General features: G+C 42.3%; 1 protein-coding gene across 2 annotated transcripts in view; it reads right to left on the reverse strand.

Annotated features, from left to right (window-relative positions):
- Positions 1-22,285, reverse strand: part of gpc5c (glypican 5c) — a 139,014-nt gene that overhangs the window by 97,032 nt on the left and 19,697 nt on the right. For both annotated transcript variants that reach the window (XM_033651306.2, XM_033651307.2), the window contains exon 3: positions 7,036-7,739. In XM_033651306.2, coding sequence (XP_033507197.2) covers positions 7,036-7,739 — 704 coding nt within the window. The remainder of the gene's footprint in view (positions 1-7,035; positions 7,740-22,285) is intronic.

Here is a 22,285-nt window from a genome sequence, read left to right on the forward strand (position 1 = left end):
AAAGATGCATACCTTTTAAAGTGGTGCTATATGACCAGAGGAAACAGGACTGTGGCTTTTGCTCAAGAGGTAGAAAACCTACAACTACCAGCATGCATTGCACCGCACCAGACCAATACATGCTCCTGCTGGTGGGTGACACAAAGCGAGTTTGGCCATGTTTCCACATAAAACAATATGGCAGCCAGCTTGTAACAAACAATCTTGAATTATAGCGAACAGTAAGCTAAAATATGTTGCTGAAAAAACCTAAGCAAGAAACAGGCAAAGCAGTAACAGAATTTTGGTTTCATATTTGATCAGCACTGCTTAGTTTGATCTAATCTTTTTCAGCCGTCATTTTTACAATACAGGAAACAGTATGGCATCCACTTCCTGTTCACAAATTCTCATATTACAGCCAAACAGTGCACTAAAATATGTTTATAAAAACATTTTTGGCAAAAAATAGGCAGTACAGTCAGAGAATCTTGGTTTATATTTAGTTGACTCTTTGTGTCGGTGGTGGTGGGCAAACAAAAATAATAAACTAGAGCAGCTCGGATTTCCAGCCATTTTATTATTTTATCCATTTCGCTTCAACTGATCACCACCAAAATTTTATCACCTGTTCCTTGTACCATTATCAACCTTTCCTGAAAATTTCATCAAAATCCGTTCAGAACTTTTTGAATTATTTTGCAGACAAACAAACAGACAAACAGACCAATGCCGGCAAAAACATAACCTCCTTGGCGGAGGTAAAAAAGCAAGATGAGCAGGGAGATCTGGGTGCTGGCAAGATGGCAGGAAGTTCACCACAGTTCATTTACACATACTTCAAACATTGCTATGATACAATGCTAGTTAAAAATATTCAACGTATGCCTTTAAGGAGCTTTAATTCATTAGGCAGCGTATACAATGGACTCTAGCTTTTCACAAAAAAATGACACCTACCCAAAAGTAGTTGAACTCCGCCTATTTCCAGTACAGACACAAATACAGATAATTTAGTTGGTTAAACAGATACAGACACAGATACAGATAATGGTGCTCGCTCATCCCTACTGGCAATCCTTATGTAGCTTTACCATTTATTTTATTTTAGCATATAATAATAACTACATTTATCCAGCAACATCTTCAATTTCCTTGTCTTGTATATAAATTTATAAGCGTTTCTGGAAAATATTTTTGGAAACTGTTTATATTCTACACTGCCCACAATGGCCTAATACATACCACAATATTAACAGTATGGCAGAGATATCTGGTGGTACACATTGCGTATCATATTGCCCATTTCTATGCTAAAACCATGGAAATACATGGTTGCAGACAACGGGATAGGGAATGTAAAATAAGAAACTGTGATAACAACAAAGTTTGTTTTCACACCAATGATATTCCTTCATTTTATTGTGGGATAGAGTAAAAGAAAAAGCGCTTGCAATGTCAGCCACTGCTGTCTGTTGAGGTGCCGCCGTGGTGGATGGAACCCTTCCAGTCATCCCACTGGCCCTTGTTTCCATTATCTAAAGACCCAGGCTGCTATTATCATTCCTCCATAAGACTGTAATAAGAAGCTGGGGTAAAACCAACAAGCGGATAAGGTAGACCTGCATATAAACGGCTCTAATCTGGACCAATGGTGCTGTTTTCTCATAAACAGATATAAAGCTCTCAGTGAATAACTGAGTGAGTGAATGGATGACTGAAAACATGCTTCTGTGTTTTAAGATTTAAACTCTACTCATCTTTAGCAAATAGAGGATATAAAGTTCCCCTCTAGGTCATATGAGCCATATCATTTTTATGGCCATGTCAATAAACAGCAGTCTGTGGCCTCTCCAGCACGGTTCACTCTAGAGGGTAAAACTATAATATGAATTCAACAGGGCAGCATTCAGAGGAAGAAAACCTCACTAAACATTGGAGCTACCATTTGCACTGGGGCCCAATAAGAGTGGCCACGTTTACTGGATATTTTCCAATTTTCTCTTAATTGTGTCTACTCGACATAATCCAGCCCCAGGCTCCCCCAGTATCCATAACCATAACCACTTCCCTCCGACCCGCGTTCACGCTCCGTCTCAATAAGAGCAGGAATGTGTTAAAACAGAATCCATCCTCCTGCTGCCCCACATAACCATCAATAGCTGCCTTTCAGACTAACGCGTGCTGCTAGTATTGTCACAGGGTGGGCTGCACATCTACGGCTCCTTACAGGACTTCTAAAAACCTGATACCTGCACACGGTGTGGTGATTGGTCTGCGTGTGTGTACAGTATGTGTGTTTTGACCCAGGTCCTACCCTATGACGTACTGCAACATATAGTGCAGACTCTGTGTAGTCTGCAGCTCTCTAAGTGAGAGAGAGAGCAACCACAAAATGGTTTGGGATAACATCCCAGTGTAAAACCACACAGTCACAATAATTCCTTTAATAACATCTCTATATAATATTCTTACTTGGCAAAAAACAAGAGTTACTTCTTTGTTCTTGACTTCACACATACAGCATAAAAATCAACAGTAGTTTAAGAAAGGTATTTAAGCTTTATTTGCTTTGCAGTAAGACAGTATGGGTAATATATAAAAAAAAAATAGGTGTTTGAAATTGAGTGTTCATCTGGGAGGAGGGTATATGAGGGTGTAAGGGTGAAAGTGGCTACGCTGACACAGTAGTTGTGCACTAGAGACTTAACAGTTTTCCTTGATAGGCCACTGTGGCTTTATAAAAACACACTGTGATTTAAAAAGGCCATGGGTTCTAGGTAATACATGGCAATAGAACCGTGTGTTATTCTGTGTGTGTCTGAGCGCGTAAGTGAATGAGTAAACTTCGGTGTTCGTGTTTGCCCTCTAGCCTGCGTGAAGCAATGAGAGCACAAAAAATGGGAGCCACCGGTGTCCGACTGGGGGCCACCTCCTTTTCCAGCAACAATTCTCTTGGTCCTTTTTTTCCAGCTGGCTGGGTCTAGTTTGTATGGCCTAGCTGGAACCCTTTCAATTCTGTCCCACTTGTCCCCGTGCTGGGATCCCTGCTCCAGGCTGGCCTGCCACCCCATGAATACCAAGCAGGCATACACACACACACACATGCATACATACACACACGAAATACAAGCTGGGTTCTCTCTCTGCATAGTTGTATTAGGTCAGTCTTTAAGCCTGGCAACCAACCCTCCTCTGTCTGCACATGCATGTATCTATACAGTAAGTGTCTATGCATTTGGATGTGTGTTGAACCTGAGTGTTTAACGTAGCATCATTCAGATCATCTGTAATGCTCCTTAACAACTTTAAAAAGACCACACCAGTGCTTTTGCATGTTTAAGACCATTAACTACAAATTCCTTAAACTTTGTGTGACTGCCAACCATTTTCCGACTTGCTATACATTTTTTTCCCACCTTCCAGACTGACGTTTGTTTCAGTTCACTCTGGTACACCATGATACTTTACTTGCAGGAAGTATTGAGATGTCTGGCAGTAATGTACGGTGTTCGACAGACTAGAACTACAGCACAGAGCAGTGCTGTGATTGCTTTTGTCAGTAATGAGTAATGTAGGGATTACAACTTGAAATTCACACTGACGTTTTTGGGGGTCTGCTTGTTTGCTTGCCAGGAGTTTAAGTAGGGGGAGGCAGATGATCGCTGCCAAAAGAACAGAAATACAACTTCTGAGTAAATTGTTATTTGTATGCTGCTTTAAGTAAACCTGGCCAGCACACTAAGGTCTTGTTTTGACAGCCCAAATCCGTTATTGGCGTATCCAGATTGTATCCAGTTTGATTGTTGAGAGTCTTGACAAAACAAAACACATGAAAAGGCATTTTTGCAAATCAGATCCAAACCACATTTGGATGAGGTTTGAAACACAGTTCCAATCAAATTTCTATAGATCGGTCTCAGTCCGGCTGCTTTGGCTGCTCAAAACGGATTGGCAAGTGTCTTTCGTGTCACTTGCAACATGACACGCAACGATGATGTCAAATCCAGAATGACAAAAGTGCTGTGGAGGACCACATGGAGATCAAAACTTCGGAAAAATCAATATAGCATATTGTCACAATATTTTGTATGGCTATTTTGTATCAATATATGGAACCCAAATATTGATTTTTTTAAAATTATGTAATCATTTATATTACAAACACAAATCAAACTTTTAGTGACCTACTAGTGTGATAAAGTCAATTCCTTTTGTGCTTCACTAGATACATTTGGCTACAATAGATTTATTTTCCGTAACTTTTCCGAAACACCTTGGACAGGTCACTGGACCACTGCAGGGCTGACAGATAGAGACAGACAACTATTCACACTCACATTCACAACTACGGTCAATTCTAGAGTCACCAATTAACCTGCATGTCTTTGGATTGTGGGAGGAAGCCAGAGTACCCTGAGAAAACCTACACGAGGAGAACATGCAAACAGAAGGGCTCCCCCACCCTGGGTTCAAAACCTCCACGCTGGGTTCGAACCAGTAACCCTCTTGCTTTGAGGCTATCCACTGCACCACTGTGCCACCCTTAGATAAAACAGATGTTGACAAAGTCTTCCTTTGAAGATAGTTAGTTACTGACGCCTACATTATTACCACAGCAACACATGCAGATAAGTTGGTGATGTCTCGACACACAAATCAGATCTATAACGCTTGCAAACAAAAGTGCAGACAGTCTAAGATCTGATTTGAGAAACAAATCTGATTTGCCTACAGTCTGAGCACAGCCTTATTCACCACAGTAATCACTAGTCTTTGAGAATAACTGACAATAGCTCAGTGGAAGAATGCACTGTACTTTAAGTCAAGCAGAATAGCCATGCTGAAGTTTAATCCACTAACAGCTTGGACATTATGGCTTCTTTAGTGTTGTCTTACAGTTTTAGTCTGGCTCTGGGAACAGTTCCAGTGTCGACTTGTCCACAAGTGGTCCCATTAAAGATATTAGGGAACAACTGCACCCCACATAACCCCGTCAACATTTGAAGCATTGTCCTTCCCCTCTCTGCTTCCATATTCAACACAGTTCAACCGAATAACTCAACGTGTTGACAGGGTATGATTTAAAACAACTCATATCTGTAACCCGTAATATCAAACTAATGAGATGGAGAGAGGTAGGGATGATGTTAAGAGAGACACAGGCTGTGAGGATAAACAAATATAACAGCCTATTCCCACAGCTCGGTAGAGTTGAATCTAGCCACCTACTCAGTAAAAGGGGCCAGTAAAGGTAATGGAAGTATGTCATCCAGAACTCCAGCTCGTGCCCAGGGGAGAGACATGTATGAGTGCTCTTACAGATTTTTCTAGAAACATGAAATACAAATGCACTGCGTCAACAAGCATGCCTGAAATTTAGAGGAGCGAGGAAGATGCAATGGGGACTGAACGCAAGTTAAACTTTATGTTCCTCTTGATGATGTACATAAATCTCTGCTAATCACCTCCTGCTCCACTGTGTATGACTCATGTCACCTTACACCCACATGCATGACCCCACCTTATATAGAGCAAGTAGGGTATTGCTTAAAAATGTAAAGATAAAGGTCACAGTGTGCTGTATTTACTGAAAAAGTTGATTTTAGATCTCAAAAATAAAGCAAATGACTGACATGAAAACAGAACTACAATCTCAGCGTGTATTACATCTGATGTGTATTATATATTGCTCTGTATACAGGGATATGTTTCAGATGATGCAGAGATTTGAGCTCTACTTTTACAGCCACAGTACGTTTTGAATAGGGATGCCAGTTTCGGTTAATTTTGCTTTCTAAAGTATTATATCCATTAATCAATAACTAAGTAGTTATTTCTTTAAGGACAAAAAATGCAAAATGACATGAAATATGAGAGGACTTTCCTTCTAGTCCTAGAGGCATTTTCTTTTAGCCCTCCACTGACTCACTGAGCTGCATTTTAAAGTGCTATCCATTTAGAGGTGGTGAAATTTTAATGTCTTGGTGTAATTGTCTTGCCTTTTATTTTATTCTATACATAATTTTTCTGTAGGCTGACAAATAGCCGGCTAGCCGCATTAACATCCAAAAACAAAGTGCCCACTGCCTATCCTCCAGCCTCTTATGGTTAGCTAACGTTAGCCTTGGCTGTTTGGCACTGCGCACCACCAGGGTCGGGTGGGAGCTAGCTAGCGAGACCACTTAATTGACCATTATCACTGGTAATGCTGTCCTGCCACGGGGAACATGGTGGCCACCCAGTCTTTGTTCTCCACTGGGTAGTCCAGGCGAACAAGCAGCTTTATTTTGACAGCAACGCTGTTGGCTTGGGACAGCGTTTGACCAAATGAGCGGCACCACTTGCTAACATTAGCTCTTACCACACCTGGTTGGTACGCAGTGCCAACATGAATAACAGGTCAAAATTATTCTCATTATTCTCATCCCTTGCCGTAAAACATACAAACAACAAAAAAATCCAATAGTGAAACAAAAGTACAATTTTAAGTGTAGATTTCACTGCAGTATTCAGTTCTAAGAAATGTTAGGCAGTCGTCCATGAAGCTGTCTTCATGTGGTGAACATCAAACTTAAAACCATATATATAACAAAAGGCATATGGTAGTGCTCACAGCATGCAAGTGCACTCACTCCCCATTTTATCTGTATCTATCTTTTTTCATTTCCATCATAGTCAATGAGGAATATTCCCCGACAGTAAGAATCCAAACAACAACGGTGACATTTAGCTGCCTTGCCATTTTGGAAAATTAGTCCTTCTCTACGCTCGGCTCAGCCTGCATTTGTCTGGAAGGGGCTGGGCTTTTTTCTTTGTATAAACATTATTTTTCTCTGAATAGTTTCAACACTGTACAAACATTAATGCTGTGTGCAGAGTTCTTTGTTGCATTGGTGGAAAAAATAGCTCAGAACCCACAAGCATCCTGCAAAACCTTTCCAATCAATACATTAAAGGCTGCCAAGGTATATGTATAAAACAAAGATGTTAAACAAAAACGTTTGGAGGCTTTTTGCATGTGCTATTAAAGCTGATGATCTGGTGTGTACTCACCGTGGCGGTGATGAGTGGACCATGGAGCTGTGCATAGAGCAAGGCCTCATTAACGTGCCCTCTAACCCCCAGCAGGGCTAGTTCCAAACTGTGGTGGCCAGCCATGGCGTGGGTTAGTTGCTCCAACAGGCTGGTATACCTCCTCCAAGGCTGATCTAGCTCCGATACGCTGGCCAAGCAGCCTCGCATAACATTCAGACAGTAACCCACACAGGGCTTAATCAGCGTCAGGCCTCTGCAGTGGGAGCAGTACACCATCTTCACCAGGCTCTTCACACACTCTTTGCTCATGCTGACATGTTCAGTGGCGTTCATCACTTCCAGACCCTCCTCTAGGGCCAGGCCCAGTTGCCTCCCAGCTCCCAATGCCCCGGCAAGCTCCTGGGCCATGACAGTTGGATGAGGCCCAAAAGGGTTGACGTCCTGCCTGATCATACGGAGACAGTCACCCATTTCATTGCCCATCATCATGCTGCCTTCAATGCCTGGATTGATGAGCCGCGTGTAGACAAGTGGGAAGAGGTTGTTAAAAAATTGGTGAACTGAAGCCTCCACGGAGACGTTGGCCCCACGGAGGTAGAGGGAGAGTGAGGAGAAGAGTTGGTTGACATGGGGTAGGGCATGGCGGGACAGGGATGTGTAGGTTCCCTCCAATAGCGAACTCAGGTGGCCCTGAGAGAAGGACAGAAGGTACTGGAACATGTCTGCAAGGAGAGCAAAAGAGAAACACAGTGATAAGAGACAGATGGAAAGACAAGGACAGATGACATTCAATATGAGGGGAATATTGAAAATCATTGATGACAAGAAGCTGTCCATGAAATGTGTCAGGCATCCAAAATGCAAACACATATCCAAATCCTGGCTCCTAACCAGCTAAGCTTGGCTTGTGCGCGTCAGTAAGCTGGGTCGGGAAACCAGTGTAAAGTTTCCCTATAATGCGGTTGGATATCATTGTGTATGAAGTCATCACCCCAGTAAGTATGTCTTAAGGAGACAGTCTCTGCATGTCTACACTGAGAGAGACAGACAGAGAGATTTGAACAGCATCCTGGTACAAGCAGCAACCGCAATCAGTTTGCATTTTCTTTGGCAAATATTGTATATTCCAGGTTCTGCAAGGGTGTTTGACATGCCACCTACCACACACTCTCTCTCTCACGCACACACAACAGTTGAGTCATCTAGTTCTTGTGTCATTTCCTGGTAAGCAAGTGAAGCTGTAAAGCAATAAATGATGTCAGCGCAGACGCGGATCAGTGCCAATAAGGTGCCACTTCTTGCTAAGCAAGGTACCGGAACAGAGTAGAGAGGAGGGTGAAGCAAGGGCTGGAAAACAACCCATGAAATTCAGAAAAACAGTTTGATTTTCTTCCACGGTCATTTGCTTTGCATGGCTTCCGTCTATCTTGACAATTTCTGTTTGCTCTATTAATACTGTCTTTGTGTCTTCATGCTGTCTTTATTTCATCCTTTTATTGATTTCAAAACATCTCGCAGGACTGCAGTTGAAAATTAGTCAGCTGGTTTACACTGGCACCTTTACAGAAATGTTGATTAATGTGTGTTGTCCTCATAAATAAAATATATGAAATGAAATTTTCTCTCCTTTTTCTCCAACATCCCCATCCCCATTTTACTGCTTACAGATATGGTTTATACTTACATAAGAGTCTACCAGAAAGTTACGTAATAGTAATTTGATCATAAATAATCACACAGCAACAGAAAAGTGGGCAGTCTTGCTTATTATTATTTTGGAAACCATTCCTATTGTACAGCCTAATCAAGCGGCAACCTCTTAAGTGCCAAAAACTGCAGTTCTTCAAATGGCCACTTGAGGCTGGCTACAAAAGCAAATCAATCCCCATGGATATTAAAATACCCAAATTAACAGCAGAAATAAATGTGCAAAAAAGTGTTTTGCTCTCTAAAGCTAATTTCACTCTTCATGACAACTGTACAGGGGGGTGAATTTTTATACAATTCACCTGTTTAAATTTGATAAAGGCTTAGAGTTACGCATAATTAAGGGCGTGACTGCTTTGAGTGACAGGCTGCCTGGGAGACATATTCAAATATGGTCACTTCTGGCTCCAAAACACCAAGATGGCGGCAGTCAAAATGCTGAACTCAAGGCTTCAAAATGGGAGTCCACAAACCAATGGCTACGTCCATTATTTTTATACAGTCTATGAGCCAAACTCATCCTTTTGTCCCACCATCCCGTCACTGCCCGTCCACTTGAAACCTTCCATCCTGCTTTCCTTCTCAGCAGCTCTCCATATATTCTCCTCTGTATGCAACTGTGTGGGACCGTATGTACATGTGTGTATGTATGTGTGGGCGTGTGTTTGTGTATGCGTGTCCTGGACACGACACTCTCCTCTGGGGTGTGATGTCAGCTTAAAAGCATGACAGAACATGAAGGAGCAGTAGCAACTGTACAGAAATTGAGACAGGAGAAGGAGGGTGCCAACACCCCCCTACCCCCACCACCACCCCCGCCACCACAGCACACACACACACACACACACACACACACACACACACAAAATAAAATGAAAAAGAAGCATAAGCCCAAAATGTATGACAATTGTACATATGATACTGTGCACTAATGAAATGTTATTAATCATGTACTATGGACTACAGTTTTTAAAAGTGCTCGATGTTTACACGTACATATTCATTCATAAGAGTACCTTTCACATAGCGATCTATCTCAGTACAGTGATTGTTACCAAATGAGTATGTGTGTGTTTGTGTGTGTGCCTGTGTGTGTCCAGCCCCTCCCAGCTCACAGACAGAAGGATAACAACAGTCATGTCCTACTCAACAGCTGCACTAATATGACCGCTGTCTGTGACACACAGGGACTCCCCACCGGCCAGCAAAAGGCACAACTCATAATAATGCACTCGAAATTACCATTGTCATGATCGGAGCTGCTCCTGCACATGTAAAGTGTAGCCCATTAGATGAGTTTTGAGCAGCGTGACTGCGTGTGACAGAAATAAAGCAGACATGAAAAGTTAACGGCCTGTTACAGATTATTACTGTAAAGTGGAGGGTGACTGATTGTAGGCTGAAAGCAGTCAGAAAGACCTCCCGAGATGACCAGCTAGAGACAGACCAGGAGGGACAACAACATGACAAACAGAAACAGAAAAGGAATGGGCAAAAATAGCACTAGATTTGCAGGAAGTTACAGTTGCAGTTCCACCTCAGTGTCTCCTATGAGCCTGAGGGGCTGCAGGGTTGGTACCAGTGTGAGGTCTGCCTGCTTGCCTGCCAGTCAGACATTTACACCGCAAGATGAACCCACAGACTTAGGTTACACGGCATTACATAATGTTATTATAAAATTATCATGCTCAGAAATACCACGGTTTAATCATACTCTCTGTGAGCTGTGGTAGGGGCAAAACAAAACTCCACACAACAAGACAATCAAGTTTTCAAGAAGACGAATCTTAAAAAAAAGTCTGTCTTGTATGTCTCAAGAGCTTCATGAATGGATGCACATATTTTAAACGGTTTCTGACAGCATCATTAAATCTTTAAGACATTCTGTACTCGTTATAAAATCGTATTTTTATTTGCCAAGAGAGTGACACTGAGAGAGAACATGAACATGGGGGAAAAAAAAGGGAAGAGCGGGAGAGCGCCAGGAAAAATGGAATAAAAAGAAGCGACTGAACGTTTGAACAAGGAAAAACAACTACTGTACAAGTGGACTCCACCTTGTGAACATGCTCTGACATCTGGATTCATTTGGCCCCTGGGTCCGGAGCACTTTCCTGTCTCTCCGTGGCTGTTACTTCAAACATGTCCTTCTCTGAATATACAGAATTAGGACAAGAGTCCACTTTTCTTCCTCTCCACGCTTCCCCTGACAAACAAAAAAGTGGATCGTGCGGTTCATTCATTTTCAACATTGGTTATTTTCTGGTCTCTATCAAGTCCTCTCCCACGCTCAAATGTATCCGGTTTCTCATTCTGTGATAAATCAAGTACAGTCGTTGTGGGTTTCTCTGCACTTTCCAGTACTGGGAAACAGGGTGATAACAAAAAAACATGAAACCAGCAGCTTTTTAAGTCCTAAGTACCATTGCATGATAGTCAATTGGGTTTGATTGTTCTGGCTGACCACAGTGTCTGAATCTGGATTTAACCACAGTGCATTCAGATGCAGAGTCGTGGGTGGCTATCATTACCATGTCACACACTCCCATCGGTAAGTCTCTTGGGAAATGAAGTCTGGCTGGATTGAGGCTGTTTTGCATGGAGCAATTATCTTTAATTTCCAAGGAAGTCCTGAAAACTCTGAAATTCAAAACACATAATTGTCAAGCTAACTATATAGGAATAAATGAACAGGCTTGCTTTGTCTGTGGCCCTGTGGGGCTAATCTGACATGCTCTCTGCTCGGAATAAACAAGGTATTAAACGGATAAAAAAGCAGCAGTTGCAAAGCAGAGAAGGCCTTTGTCCTGCAGTGGCCTAAACTGAGTATGTATTTATGACTCTGGGATGGGATATTATACCATATCTTTCCACAAATACTTTGCCAAGGCCACTCTCTGAGATCACTGGGTTTGATCATAAGAAGCTATTTCCACTTTACATTCTGCATGGCAACCCAGTGTTTTACTGGCACAATTAGTGTCACCATGGTGAGGCTACCACAATAACTGCGTCAGAATAAACGCAGTGGCAGCTCTATGATTTAAGTCACAACCATAGTGCTCTTCGCCTTTGCTTCCCAGCAGTCCCTGATTTCTGAATCACTCTCACACTGAAAGAGATGCATGTTTGCGTGCGCGTGTCTAAATGAGCAGTAATGTCACAGTGGGAGTAGGTATTTAAGGACAAGGCATCAAAGCTAGGTTGCCACATCTCAGCACAGACATGTGGCACCAGACAGGCATGACAGGTCATGGACAATTATACTGTATGATCAGTAGTAGTAGTTCTAGTAATAGTGCTAGTTGCTGCTGTGGTAAGCTACTTGTTTATGACTATTTAAAGTGCCTATGTGTAGCACACGATGCATGCCACAAAGCAACTATACAGTTACATCAGTTATACATGTGCAGTCTTTACAGTATGACAGACCAGAGTTACAAAGAGTGGCAAACGTCTGGGCCACACTGCCTGCATGAGCATCACATGTGCATCCCAGAGCCTTTTTTTATTTTGCCGTCCACATAAACAGGTTGGAGCACCCACACAGCTTCTCCACGGCTGTGGCACATCTGGAGATTTGGAGTCTTGCGCATGGTTTGCAGCAAAAGTAATCAAAATGATCTATCAATAGTCATGCTGACATCACTACAGTTTCAATGTCTATATGTATGGAACATCTCACAGACATTTAAAAAAAATCTACAAATATTTATTTTAATGTAACACTTCTTGTTTTGGGTTCCAATTAAAAGCCCTTCAGTGTTTCTTAGGTTAGAATCCAAACTCAAACTCAACATAGAAAGAGAGGGTTGTCAAGCAGCCATGCTGCAGCATCACCACTTTCTGTGTGAACACCACACGTGCAAACCACAGCAGTTTGGCGAGGTAGCCCTAACACACAGGTAGAAGTAGGCAGTGTCACCTGGGTATAAGCTTCACCGAGAAATGTAATGACTTGTAAGAAATCATTTATAATGTTTTACTTAATTAACCGTTTTCTTAAGTCCAAGAATGATGCATGTCTGAAATTTCTAGTCATAAACATGATTCTCCAGCTATTATCGGTATGTCCAACAATTACAAACAAGTGTAAAACAGCAAACTTTAAAGTGTTTTTTTTTCTTATTAACCTTTTAACCGAAAGGAATCACAACGTCTTGTGTGTTTTTGAGTGACAAATATAAGCCCCCCTTTGCTACTCCTGTAAAATCCTTGAAATGTATTTCATTCTATTAGATAAAGATACAAAATTTTTCCAGATGTGGCCTGTTGTAGGATAAGAAAGGTGACTTTTGTGCTATAAAATGGTCCCTTAAATTCTCCTTGAAATGCAATTAAGCCTTTGCTATTTCTTTGCTATTTAATATAAGGTAAAGTTAACATCAATTAAGAACTCTGCTTGAAATTAAGGAGAATTTAAAACACACAGTGTTGCAAAATGCACTGTAAGGAAAATTTAAGGTGTCAAGTTCTTCATTTCACCTGTATGGAATCTTTTGGATTGTAAAAATGGAAAATGTATCCTGCGTGGCCCTGAAACCTTTCCTGCCCTAAACCAGTTTTATAGCCCTGGGTTAGAGGGTTTATCTGTGTCTGTGTCATGAGTAAGACTTTATCTTTAATACTGTAAGTGCAAGTATGAGTGCATGTACAGTATGTCTGTATTTTTAAGTACGTGCAAGTGGGCCTGTAGAGGTGGGTGTGCATATGTGCATGCTTGAAGATGCGGTAATATTGTGATAATGAGGTAGGAGACACTGTTCTCATACCATGGGGCTGTGGGCCTGTCCTGTCTTGGCAATCAGTCCTTACTGGACCTCACCAACCATCTTCTGAGGCAAAGCATTTTAATCCCACCACAGGCTTGGGTTTCACACAGGTCACCACACAGATATATGACATAGTGACACATGTGTAGATTACATATCCTTGTTTTAATTAGTAGAAATACTGTACATAGGGCAATCTCCCACTCAGCGCTGGTCATCTTAGGTTACAGGGGAGAGCTGCAATGTCATACAATCTCCCAGCCGCTAACCTTTCAGCAAACAGTTTAATGGTAATAAACTATTAATAAGTCAATGAATCAATCTGTTTATTCACCATACTTGTGTGGTAAAATCACATGTCTAAAGTCTAAAGAGGGAGCGTGACTCATCTGTCAGACAACAGGCGCAGACATGCTGTTCATGCAAATTTGACCTGCAAGAACTGGGGGGCTGCGCTCCTGCCAAAACCACTGTGACTCCACAAGCCCCTTAGAAGCCCCACATATGCAATCACAAATGTGTGCACAAATTTCAGCGAACCCTTGCCCCAAATCCTAATTTGCTGGTCTTGTCCTATCAGGGGGCTAACAGGTGGGATAATGAGCTTGAGAGGAGGAGGGCTGGAGGTGGGGGTAATTAAAAAGGCAGGCCAGCTATATCAAAACTCTGAAACATAAACAATTCCACAGATGCCAGGGGCACGCAGGGTGCACTGGGCTATAATGTGGTGTGGGGGGAGAAGTGGCGGTGGAGATGGGACAGGAGGGGGATCACTGCTCCCTGCTCTGGCCAAAGTAGGGAAACATGATCGAAGGCAGGGGAATGAGCAGACGAGAGAAGGACGGGACAGAGGAGACAGAGCACGGGGGCAGTGGGTGAGGGGCTGAGGGAAGGGCAGGGGCGGGGGGAGGGTCGTTCAAATGACTAATGCCATAACGGGGAGATGTGGAGGGCCAGCATGAGGGCAGACTGTTGACAGGCTGATGGACAGCACCTCTGGTCCTACACATTAAGGGGGCCACAGGTCTGTAGTGACCCCCCATTTCTCTTTTGTTTATTGGTATATAAATCACAGTGTCTCTTTTGATGTAGTGTCGCGCTAAGGAGCTGCACAGAGTATCATACACAGAAAGCATTTGCACTCATTGATAACTACATACAGTTACAACTAAAAGTATGCCAGCTGCACAAGTAGGAATGACTTTTGACTCTTATGTACAGCATGAGCAGCCTTACTGCCCAGGCAGTATGCAAGTTCATATTAGAGCTGGGTTGATTTCTGGTTCTGGTCCAGTCTGGTGCACAAGCTTTAACTGGTTTGATTTTATGCTTACCGGCTGAACAAACATTTGTCATTATGACACGTTCAAGCTAATTCAAAAGTAGGTACTAAACCCAGCTTGTATTGCATTAGTCCTAAGCAATATGACAACAACACTGACATAATATCATGATGTTAAACAAGCCAAGCACTGGCACGTTAGGTTTGTTTACTACAAAGTTAACGTGTTTTTCTGTGTGACGAGATGAAACATGACAAGCTTAGAGTTAAAAAAAAACTAAAACTGCTTCAATATGGCAATATTTTGGATTTGAAGCTGACAAAATAGTGTCCCAACTGGCAAAGTGTGACACACTTTCTGAGCTGACCTTCTGTCAGGAAGCACCACAATGGACCAGGAACGGCTGATTTGTGAAGTTAAAATAAGGAATTATCTAATGGTGTCAGTTGGGGAATGAGATTACCAGGGAGCTCAAAGTTTCTGGTAAGCTAAAACACACCGCTAATAACAACTTACTGTTCTTGCTGCTGGTTATATTGTTTTCATTTCCAGTAAATATCACAATAGAAAACATGTTTTCTGTTTAAAAAAGTAATGTTAAAAACGTATGAAGATAGCAAGCAGGCTACTCACCCATCTTTTCAGTGGGAACGTTTCCAGTCTGATCTCGAGTGCGCAGCTAATATTTGCTTTAATATTTGTTTACATGAAACAGAAATGCATATTTAAGGGGTTCAGTGTGGACAGAGAGCTCCAGTGTTACAAGACACCATAGACAGATGTTCATTTGCTGTTGAGACCCGGTGTCATTATGTTCCACATAGGAGCAGCTGCTGAGTTAAGTGTGACACCTGGTAATATTTGGAGTACTGGTCCGGTCTGGTGTTTAGCTAAATAGTAAACTGGTTTGAAAATGTTTACGCCAGCCCAACCCTAGTTCATAGCCTTAGAGCATTGGTAGGCAACCTGTGGCTCCGGAGTAACATGTGGCTCTTTAGCCCCTCTCCAGTGGCTCCCTGTGGCTTTCACCAGACAACTACTCATCATTTTTTTTTAACATTTCAATTTTCATTTTTCATTGTTTTAGGCCTAACGTAATTCTTACATTCTCCAACTGTAAAAATGTGAAACTTACCAAAACCGAACAAAAAAAGTGTTTCAACATGTCAAGAACTAAAATGTGCATAATACTTCGACTGCCTGGCACCTTTCCTCGAAATTTTGACGAACCTTGACAGCAGTGGCTCGTCTTGAGTCTCCCTGGCTGGTTAGCTATGGATGCCAAATCCAAAAAAGCAAAAGTCTTGGAATAAAATAAAGAATTTAATAGTTCATGTTTGCTTTTACTGCCAGCAAATAATCATAAATAGCGCCCTGCACAGTAGCCACCTAGGAAAACATATTAATGAATGCTAATTTAGACTATTTTAGGCTAATTTAGAATTAACAGGCTATAGCACCTTCATTATAAGGCTCAAATATCTTATGCGGCTCCACACTTTTTTTTTTTTTTTTTTTTATTATCTTTGGTAAAAAAATGACTCTTTTGATAGCAAAGGTTGCTGACCCCTGTCTTAGAGGGACTGCTACAGACATTATACTCCAGAGAATCAGTTGTGAAATATTGTTTAGTTCTGCAGATGGTAGAAAAGTAGAACACACACATCCAAACAAGGACTCAAGCGCAGGAAAGAAAGATTCGGAATATAAAGTAGATTCTATGCAACAGCAAATCAGCTGTCAGTGGCTTATACTCTGCAGGATGGAACATTCTTAAGTCAATTCAACAGAATGGAGGCATTTTCTCCAAAAACCTGGCTACACTGATGACAGCCTGTGGTTTTGTGATAAACAAAAAGGCCTTGTCAAGGTAACAACCCATTATATAACTGGAAAATGATGACAACTAGAGACGGCTGGAGAAAGAGACTGGACTCCAGATTTTCATGAAAAGGGAAAGGAAACATTTAGGCTAACATAAGATTAACATGAAACAGACCCTTGAGCTGACTCAGAGGTGTGAAAGGAATCCAAGATGAAAGGGAGTCTAATGAAGAGTTTTCCACTTTTCTTAGCAGGTGTGGCCCCTGTTTTCATTTTTCAGCTTTCTTATGAATCAACACAGGGTCATTTGTGCATTGTTTCAATTATGAGCCAAAACTAGTCTTTGATGAGACCTTGGCCTTTATCCTTATGCCAGTAAAAACAACGCACACAAAAAAACACTTCAATACATTGTGTGGGCTGAAATAAATCAAAGGAAAAATACTAAATAATCAAGATAAATGTATAAAAATATTTGTGAAGGACAAATTCCACCATTAGTTCCAGTATTTAGAGTTTGCCAGTGATAGTCCGCGTTGTGGCTGATTTAAGAGTAGACTCATTATTGTTCATTTTGGCAGACACTGCAGCAGATATCATAATCCATCATGGATCATACAAACAGGACACAGCTGGGCAGGGTCAGAGCAATATTTTTTTTGTCTGTCCATTTCTCTCATTTATTGTACCTCCTCTCCTGGAATACAATGGATGAATGACTGCAGGATCAGTGAATAAAACCTACCGCGGGGACTCCTTAATGGTGCGCTAGGAGCCATAGAGGCGAGGAGAAAGAAGGAGAGGAAGCAGAGGAGTGTCCAACACAGGCGTAATGAGGAAAGTGGGTTGACTTGAGTGAAGGAGTGATGAAGTGAAGTTGGTGGTGAGAGATGGAAAGCCAAATCCAACCTACTCTGGGCTGAATGAACTGTGTGAGTCACAACACAGGGACATGTACATCATGATGCTTATCCACATATGCATTAAAAAGCACATATTGAGCACACACCCTGTTCTCCCACAGGCGTCGGATGGAAGCTGCTCTCCCTCACTGACATGCAAGTCTGGCCAATTTGCGATGTTCAGTGCCTCTTTCCCTCACGCTATGTCTCACCAACACTCTTTCATTTCTCCCAGCATGACCTTACTTTGGTCAAAGTCTACCATCATTTCTATTAAAAATATCTCATTCACTAAAGTGAGCAAAGGAAGATGAATGATGAGAAGGCATATCAGGATACCAGAGCTATTTTAGTCTATATCAATTCCAGTGAAATTAAGCAATAAATAAATAAATCCTATATGTCTAAACAAACACTCCTTTATTGAAAAACATGATTTAAATTGTTTTCAACCATGATGACCTGCCTCCAACCCAAAGTACTAGTCTACGTGGGTTCATGGGACTTTTTGGGCAAGGAAACATATTAACATATAGCTGTTCAGCACTTGTACATATAAGATGCGACAGTTCGTCTTTTTGGCAGGCTATTTGTCCCACCCCTGCTTAATTTACTGGATGTCTGCGTAAAAAATTACAGTGACGAGCGTAATGCTTTACCCAAAGTTGAACATCTTTTAACTTTTGCCAACCAGAAAAACGCGAAACGTCCAGTGCTGAGTGCAGAACAGACACTCAGTGGTTGGTCATGCTACTGGCGTTTGTAGCATGATTGTGAGGTGTTCTCATTGAGGAGAATCAAAAAAAACATGCTAGCCTCAAGAAAAATGCTTTTCTTTTTGTCGAGTCGACATGCAGCTGTTGCTACAGCTGCACTTGTTGCCGTCTTCCATGTGCTTTTGTTGTCCCTGTTGTTGTTGGCGTTCTTCTACTTCCTTTGGCATTTTATGGCAGACTACAACACTTGTAACCATCCAGAGGAATTGCATCCTTGGTAGCGATGGGTCTGGGGAAAAACTATTATCACTTTTTCAGAATTTTGGCATCAACTTGGCACCGAAGTGTCAGTTCTTGTAACATCCCTAATGACAATTTCATCAAAAAGAGAAGAAGTCTGTCAGTTATACTGCTTATCAGACATTTTCTGATGAGGAGTTTGACTGCCAGCTGCTACACACAGACGTGTGCACATGCAGATCTATATCTCAACCCTATACACACACATACACAAGTTTTATGGCTTGTGGGATCATTCTGGGAAGGACGGGTGCAGCGGAGTCAGACAGGCCACAGGAAAAGGCCAGACTGGACCAATCAGCAGCAGCAGAGTACAAATCCCATCAGCCAGCCAGACAGATTGTGTTCCAGAAAAGCCAAATTCTCTTGGACAGAGAACAAGCCCCGGGAGATGCGACTCTGTCTGATTAACAAGAAACTTCCTGGACATCAAGCTTATTTTGCTCATACAATCATAGTGAGACTGATGAAGCTTAGTCTACACCAGGAGTGTTTGTTGAGGCACGCTAAAAGACTGTCAGAAACAGTGTTTGTGAAGCACCAGCATCAGAAAATCATTCCATGAGAAAAGAGATGGTGCTGGCGAGAAATAAAGGGGTATTTATCTCAGTTTCATTTCAAGCTAGTATGTCAAATTATGGCTGTGGAGACTGGCGGCATGCTAATCTACACAGACCTTGTATTTGTTTAGGCTTGGGATGTAATGTTGGGGAGCATGGATGGTTGGTGAGGAAGACTGAGGCTGTTGGGGAGCAGAATAACAATGATGAAGAAAAATGAAAGGAGACTTTTGGGGTGAAGGAGAAGATGGAGAAGAAATTTGTGTTTATGGTTTCGTTCTGTGGAGCGCGCTCTTGGCAGCTGGGTTATCTTTGAGACACGAGGGTTCCCTGCAGCGCACATGCCAGCACGCAAGCTGTTGGCATGGTGCCCACCCAGGCCCAGCATGCTCTTGTTAAGCAACCAATGCTGGCAAAGCATGGACCACAGACAGAGAGAGACACGGGAAGAAAGGGGGAGAGAAGCAGCAGTACACAGTGAATCCACAGGGCAAAAACCTGTTGATTCATTCTCTTTAAAGGCAAACCACATCACACACTAACACACACACCTGATAGACCACATTCAAACACACCTGCGCACACTTTCACTGAAACTTTACTCAAACCATGTGCCCTCCCCTCCATTTCATTTTTCGGCTCTCTCTCCTAGGCCCTACTTCTCTGCATTCTCACATATTCATGCTGAGGTGAGAGGGGCAGATGAAAAGCAGAGGTAATTAGGGAAGCTTTGAGTGTGACTTTATGACTGCGAGAGGCTTTGAGCTTTTCCCCTCTTTCCCCCCTCCTTCCCTTTGTTCTTTCCCTCTTTCTCCCCAGCGAGTCTGCAAACTCGGAGGGATACACATCCTGCCCCTATGTGTCATGTCTACTCAGGAGACGAGAGAGGCGTAGATAAAACACAAACATGCTTAGGACACACACGTACACACTCAAATACGCAATATATTCGCTCCCACTATTAGGTCCATAAACACGTTTCCCCTCCGCCCTGTATGATTAAATGAGACGTGTAGGGATGGATTCCGGATATCCTCCCTAATTTGAGCATGAGCTCATGGTGCAGCGCAATGTCATCCTGTGTCCAAGCATCAGCCTCTAGAGCAATAACCCTGTCGGTCAAAACATCTGCAGAGAAAAATACATGCAGACATGAAGTGAGAGGGGGAAAAAAAGTAATGATGTGAGAGAGGACGGGCTGAGATTATCACAAGTGAAATGAGTGAGAGAACTTCCAGACAAATGCAGAGATTGCAATATAGATAGAGGGATTTGTGTGGCTGATGAAAGAATAAAGATAGGCCACCACAGCCGAGTGATTCATCATTCCTATCACTTGCACACACACATATAGACATGCAGACACACATGCCTACACAAACATATAAATCATCACTATTTAATAAATAAGACTGTTGCCCTTACATAGGGCGTGTGGTCTACGCCACCCAGGATGATCCTGACAGGAGAAATGAAGGCAGCAGAGGAATTTTCAAAACAGTTTCATCTGGAGTGGCTTATAAACAATGAGGCTTTAAGGTAGATATCCCTGTCTGTCTGTCTGTCTGTCTCTGCCATGGGGGGAATCAGAGACGCTGGGGGGTAGGAGTGCAAAGAGCAATAGACATGGAGAATACTGTCTACTGTATCCAAGCAGGGAATCAGGCAGGCTGCAAATTCCCAAGGGGCAGAGACAATTACAGTAGGGTTGAACTCAGCCACCTGTGAAAGCCTGGGGGACAAACATTTACAGGGGGAAGACAAACCAACAAACCACGCAGTCAGTGTTTCTTGTCTTTCTCTACCAATTCTCACATCTCCAAGACCTCTTCTTCTGCCATTAAAAGGAAAATTTGCCACTTTTTATGTCAGGGATACTCGACTTGCTTCGCCTGTGGGCCACTTTTGCAAACTCGCAGAGAGGAGGCAAGGGGACAGCTAATAAACACACAATGATATCTATCAGATAAAATGAATCAACATTAAAAACAAAGGCAAAATAAAGGCAAATCCATCTGTCCATTTTTCACCAAATTGCCTGTTTTCAACCTTTCAACATTTGCTGTCCTCCCCTATCTTTGCAAAGAGGCAAATCCAGTCTCAGCAGCCCCACACAGGTCAGCTGTATGCAGGATCATTTCTGGGATTTGTGGACATTCAGAGTTTAACCCGGACCTTTGTCAGTGGGTCCACAGGATCCTCCCCCCTAGCCCTAATTTTTGGGGGTAAACAAGCTCTATTTTGATGTTTTGTGATGAGCTCTGGCATCTTATTTACATTCAAAATGCAAAAGAAAAAAAATCCTAGTGTCAATCAATTCATTTCTATGTGAATGTGTGAATTAGAAAATGGCTGTCAGGCCACCTGACACCTTATCATAGGCCAGATTTGGCCCGTGAGCTGTACGTTGAGTATGTGGATGTCAAATCAGGGTTGATAAAAAATGTCCTCCACTAAAGTAATAAAATCCTTACTTGGTGCTATATTGACCGAGAAAGACTGTAATACTTCCCCCTTCCATCTACGTCATTTGGCACTACAGTGACCTGGTTGACAGGAGGCAGAACTACAAGCTGTTTAAGGTTAGATAAGGGACCCACTCTAAAACAGAACTTCCATGTTCTCTTTGCAAATTAGTGATGTTGTGAACAATGAGAATGGCATCCCAATGTATGAGTGCAGAGGATATAATTGACAAGGCTTCTTCTTTTTTTTTTTTTTTTTTTACAGTGTCATGGCTAATTGGGATATTCAGCCGCATTTATCTAAAACAGGGAAAGCAGCCAAAGTAACGCTGCAAGGAGAGGCCGAGGCTGTGGCTGCTGTCTAAGAGGATGAGATGGTCGGCGACTGTAATGTGCTGCCGTTGACATTGTGGAAAATAATAAAAAGGTTGATGCCATCTTGGGCTATGCTGGTTCAGACTACAGAGTCTCTGTGTTTTTATTTCATTGCCTACATAAGCAGCCTACAGTATGTTTCGGCTGGGTGTCAGTAACTCACACGCAATGCATCCTGGAACATGTAGGCACAGCAGCTACGCAAGCTGGGGAACTTTGCTTTCTCTGTCAATTAAGCACGCACTGAGGAATTTATTGCTTCAGTTGACTACACTTACCATCAACACTGATTAGACATCTACATTAAGGGTGGTGAATTTTCCCTTTAACAGCTGAGGCCCTCAAGTATCCCTTTGCCTCAGGT

This window comes from Epinephelus lanceolatus, chromosome 12 (genome assembly GCF_041903045.1).
Source record: "Epinephelus lanceolatus isolate andai-2023 chromosome 12, ASM4190304v1, whole genome shotgun sequence".
Classification (NCBI taxonomy): domain Eukaryota; kingdom Metazoa; phylum Chordata; class Actinopteri; order Perciformes; family Serranidae; genus Epinephelus; species Epinephelus lanceolatus.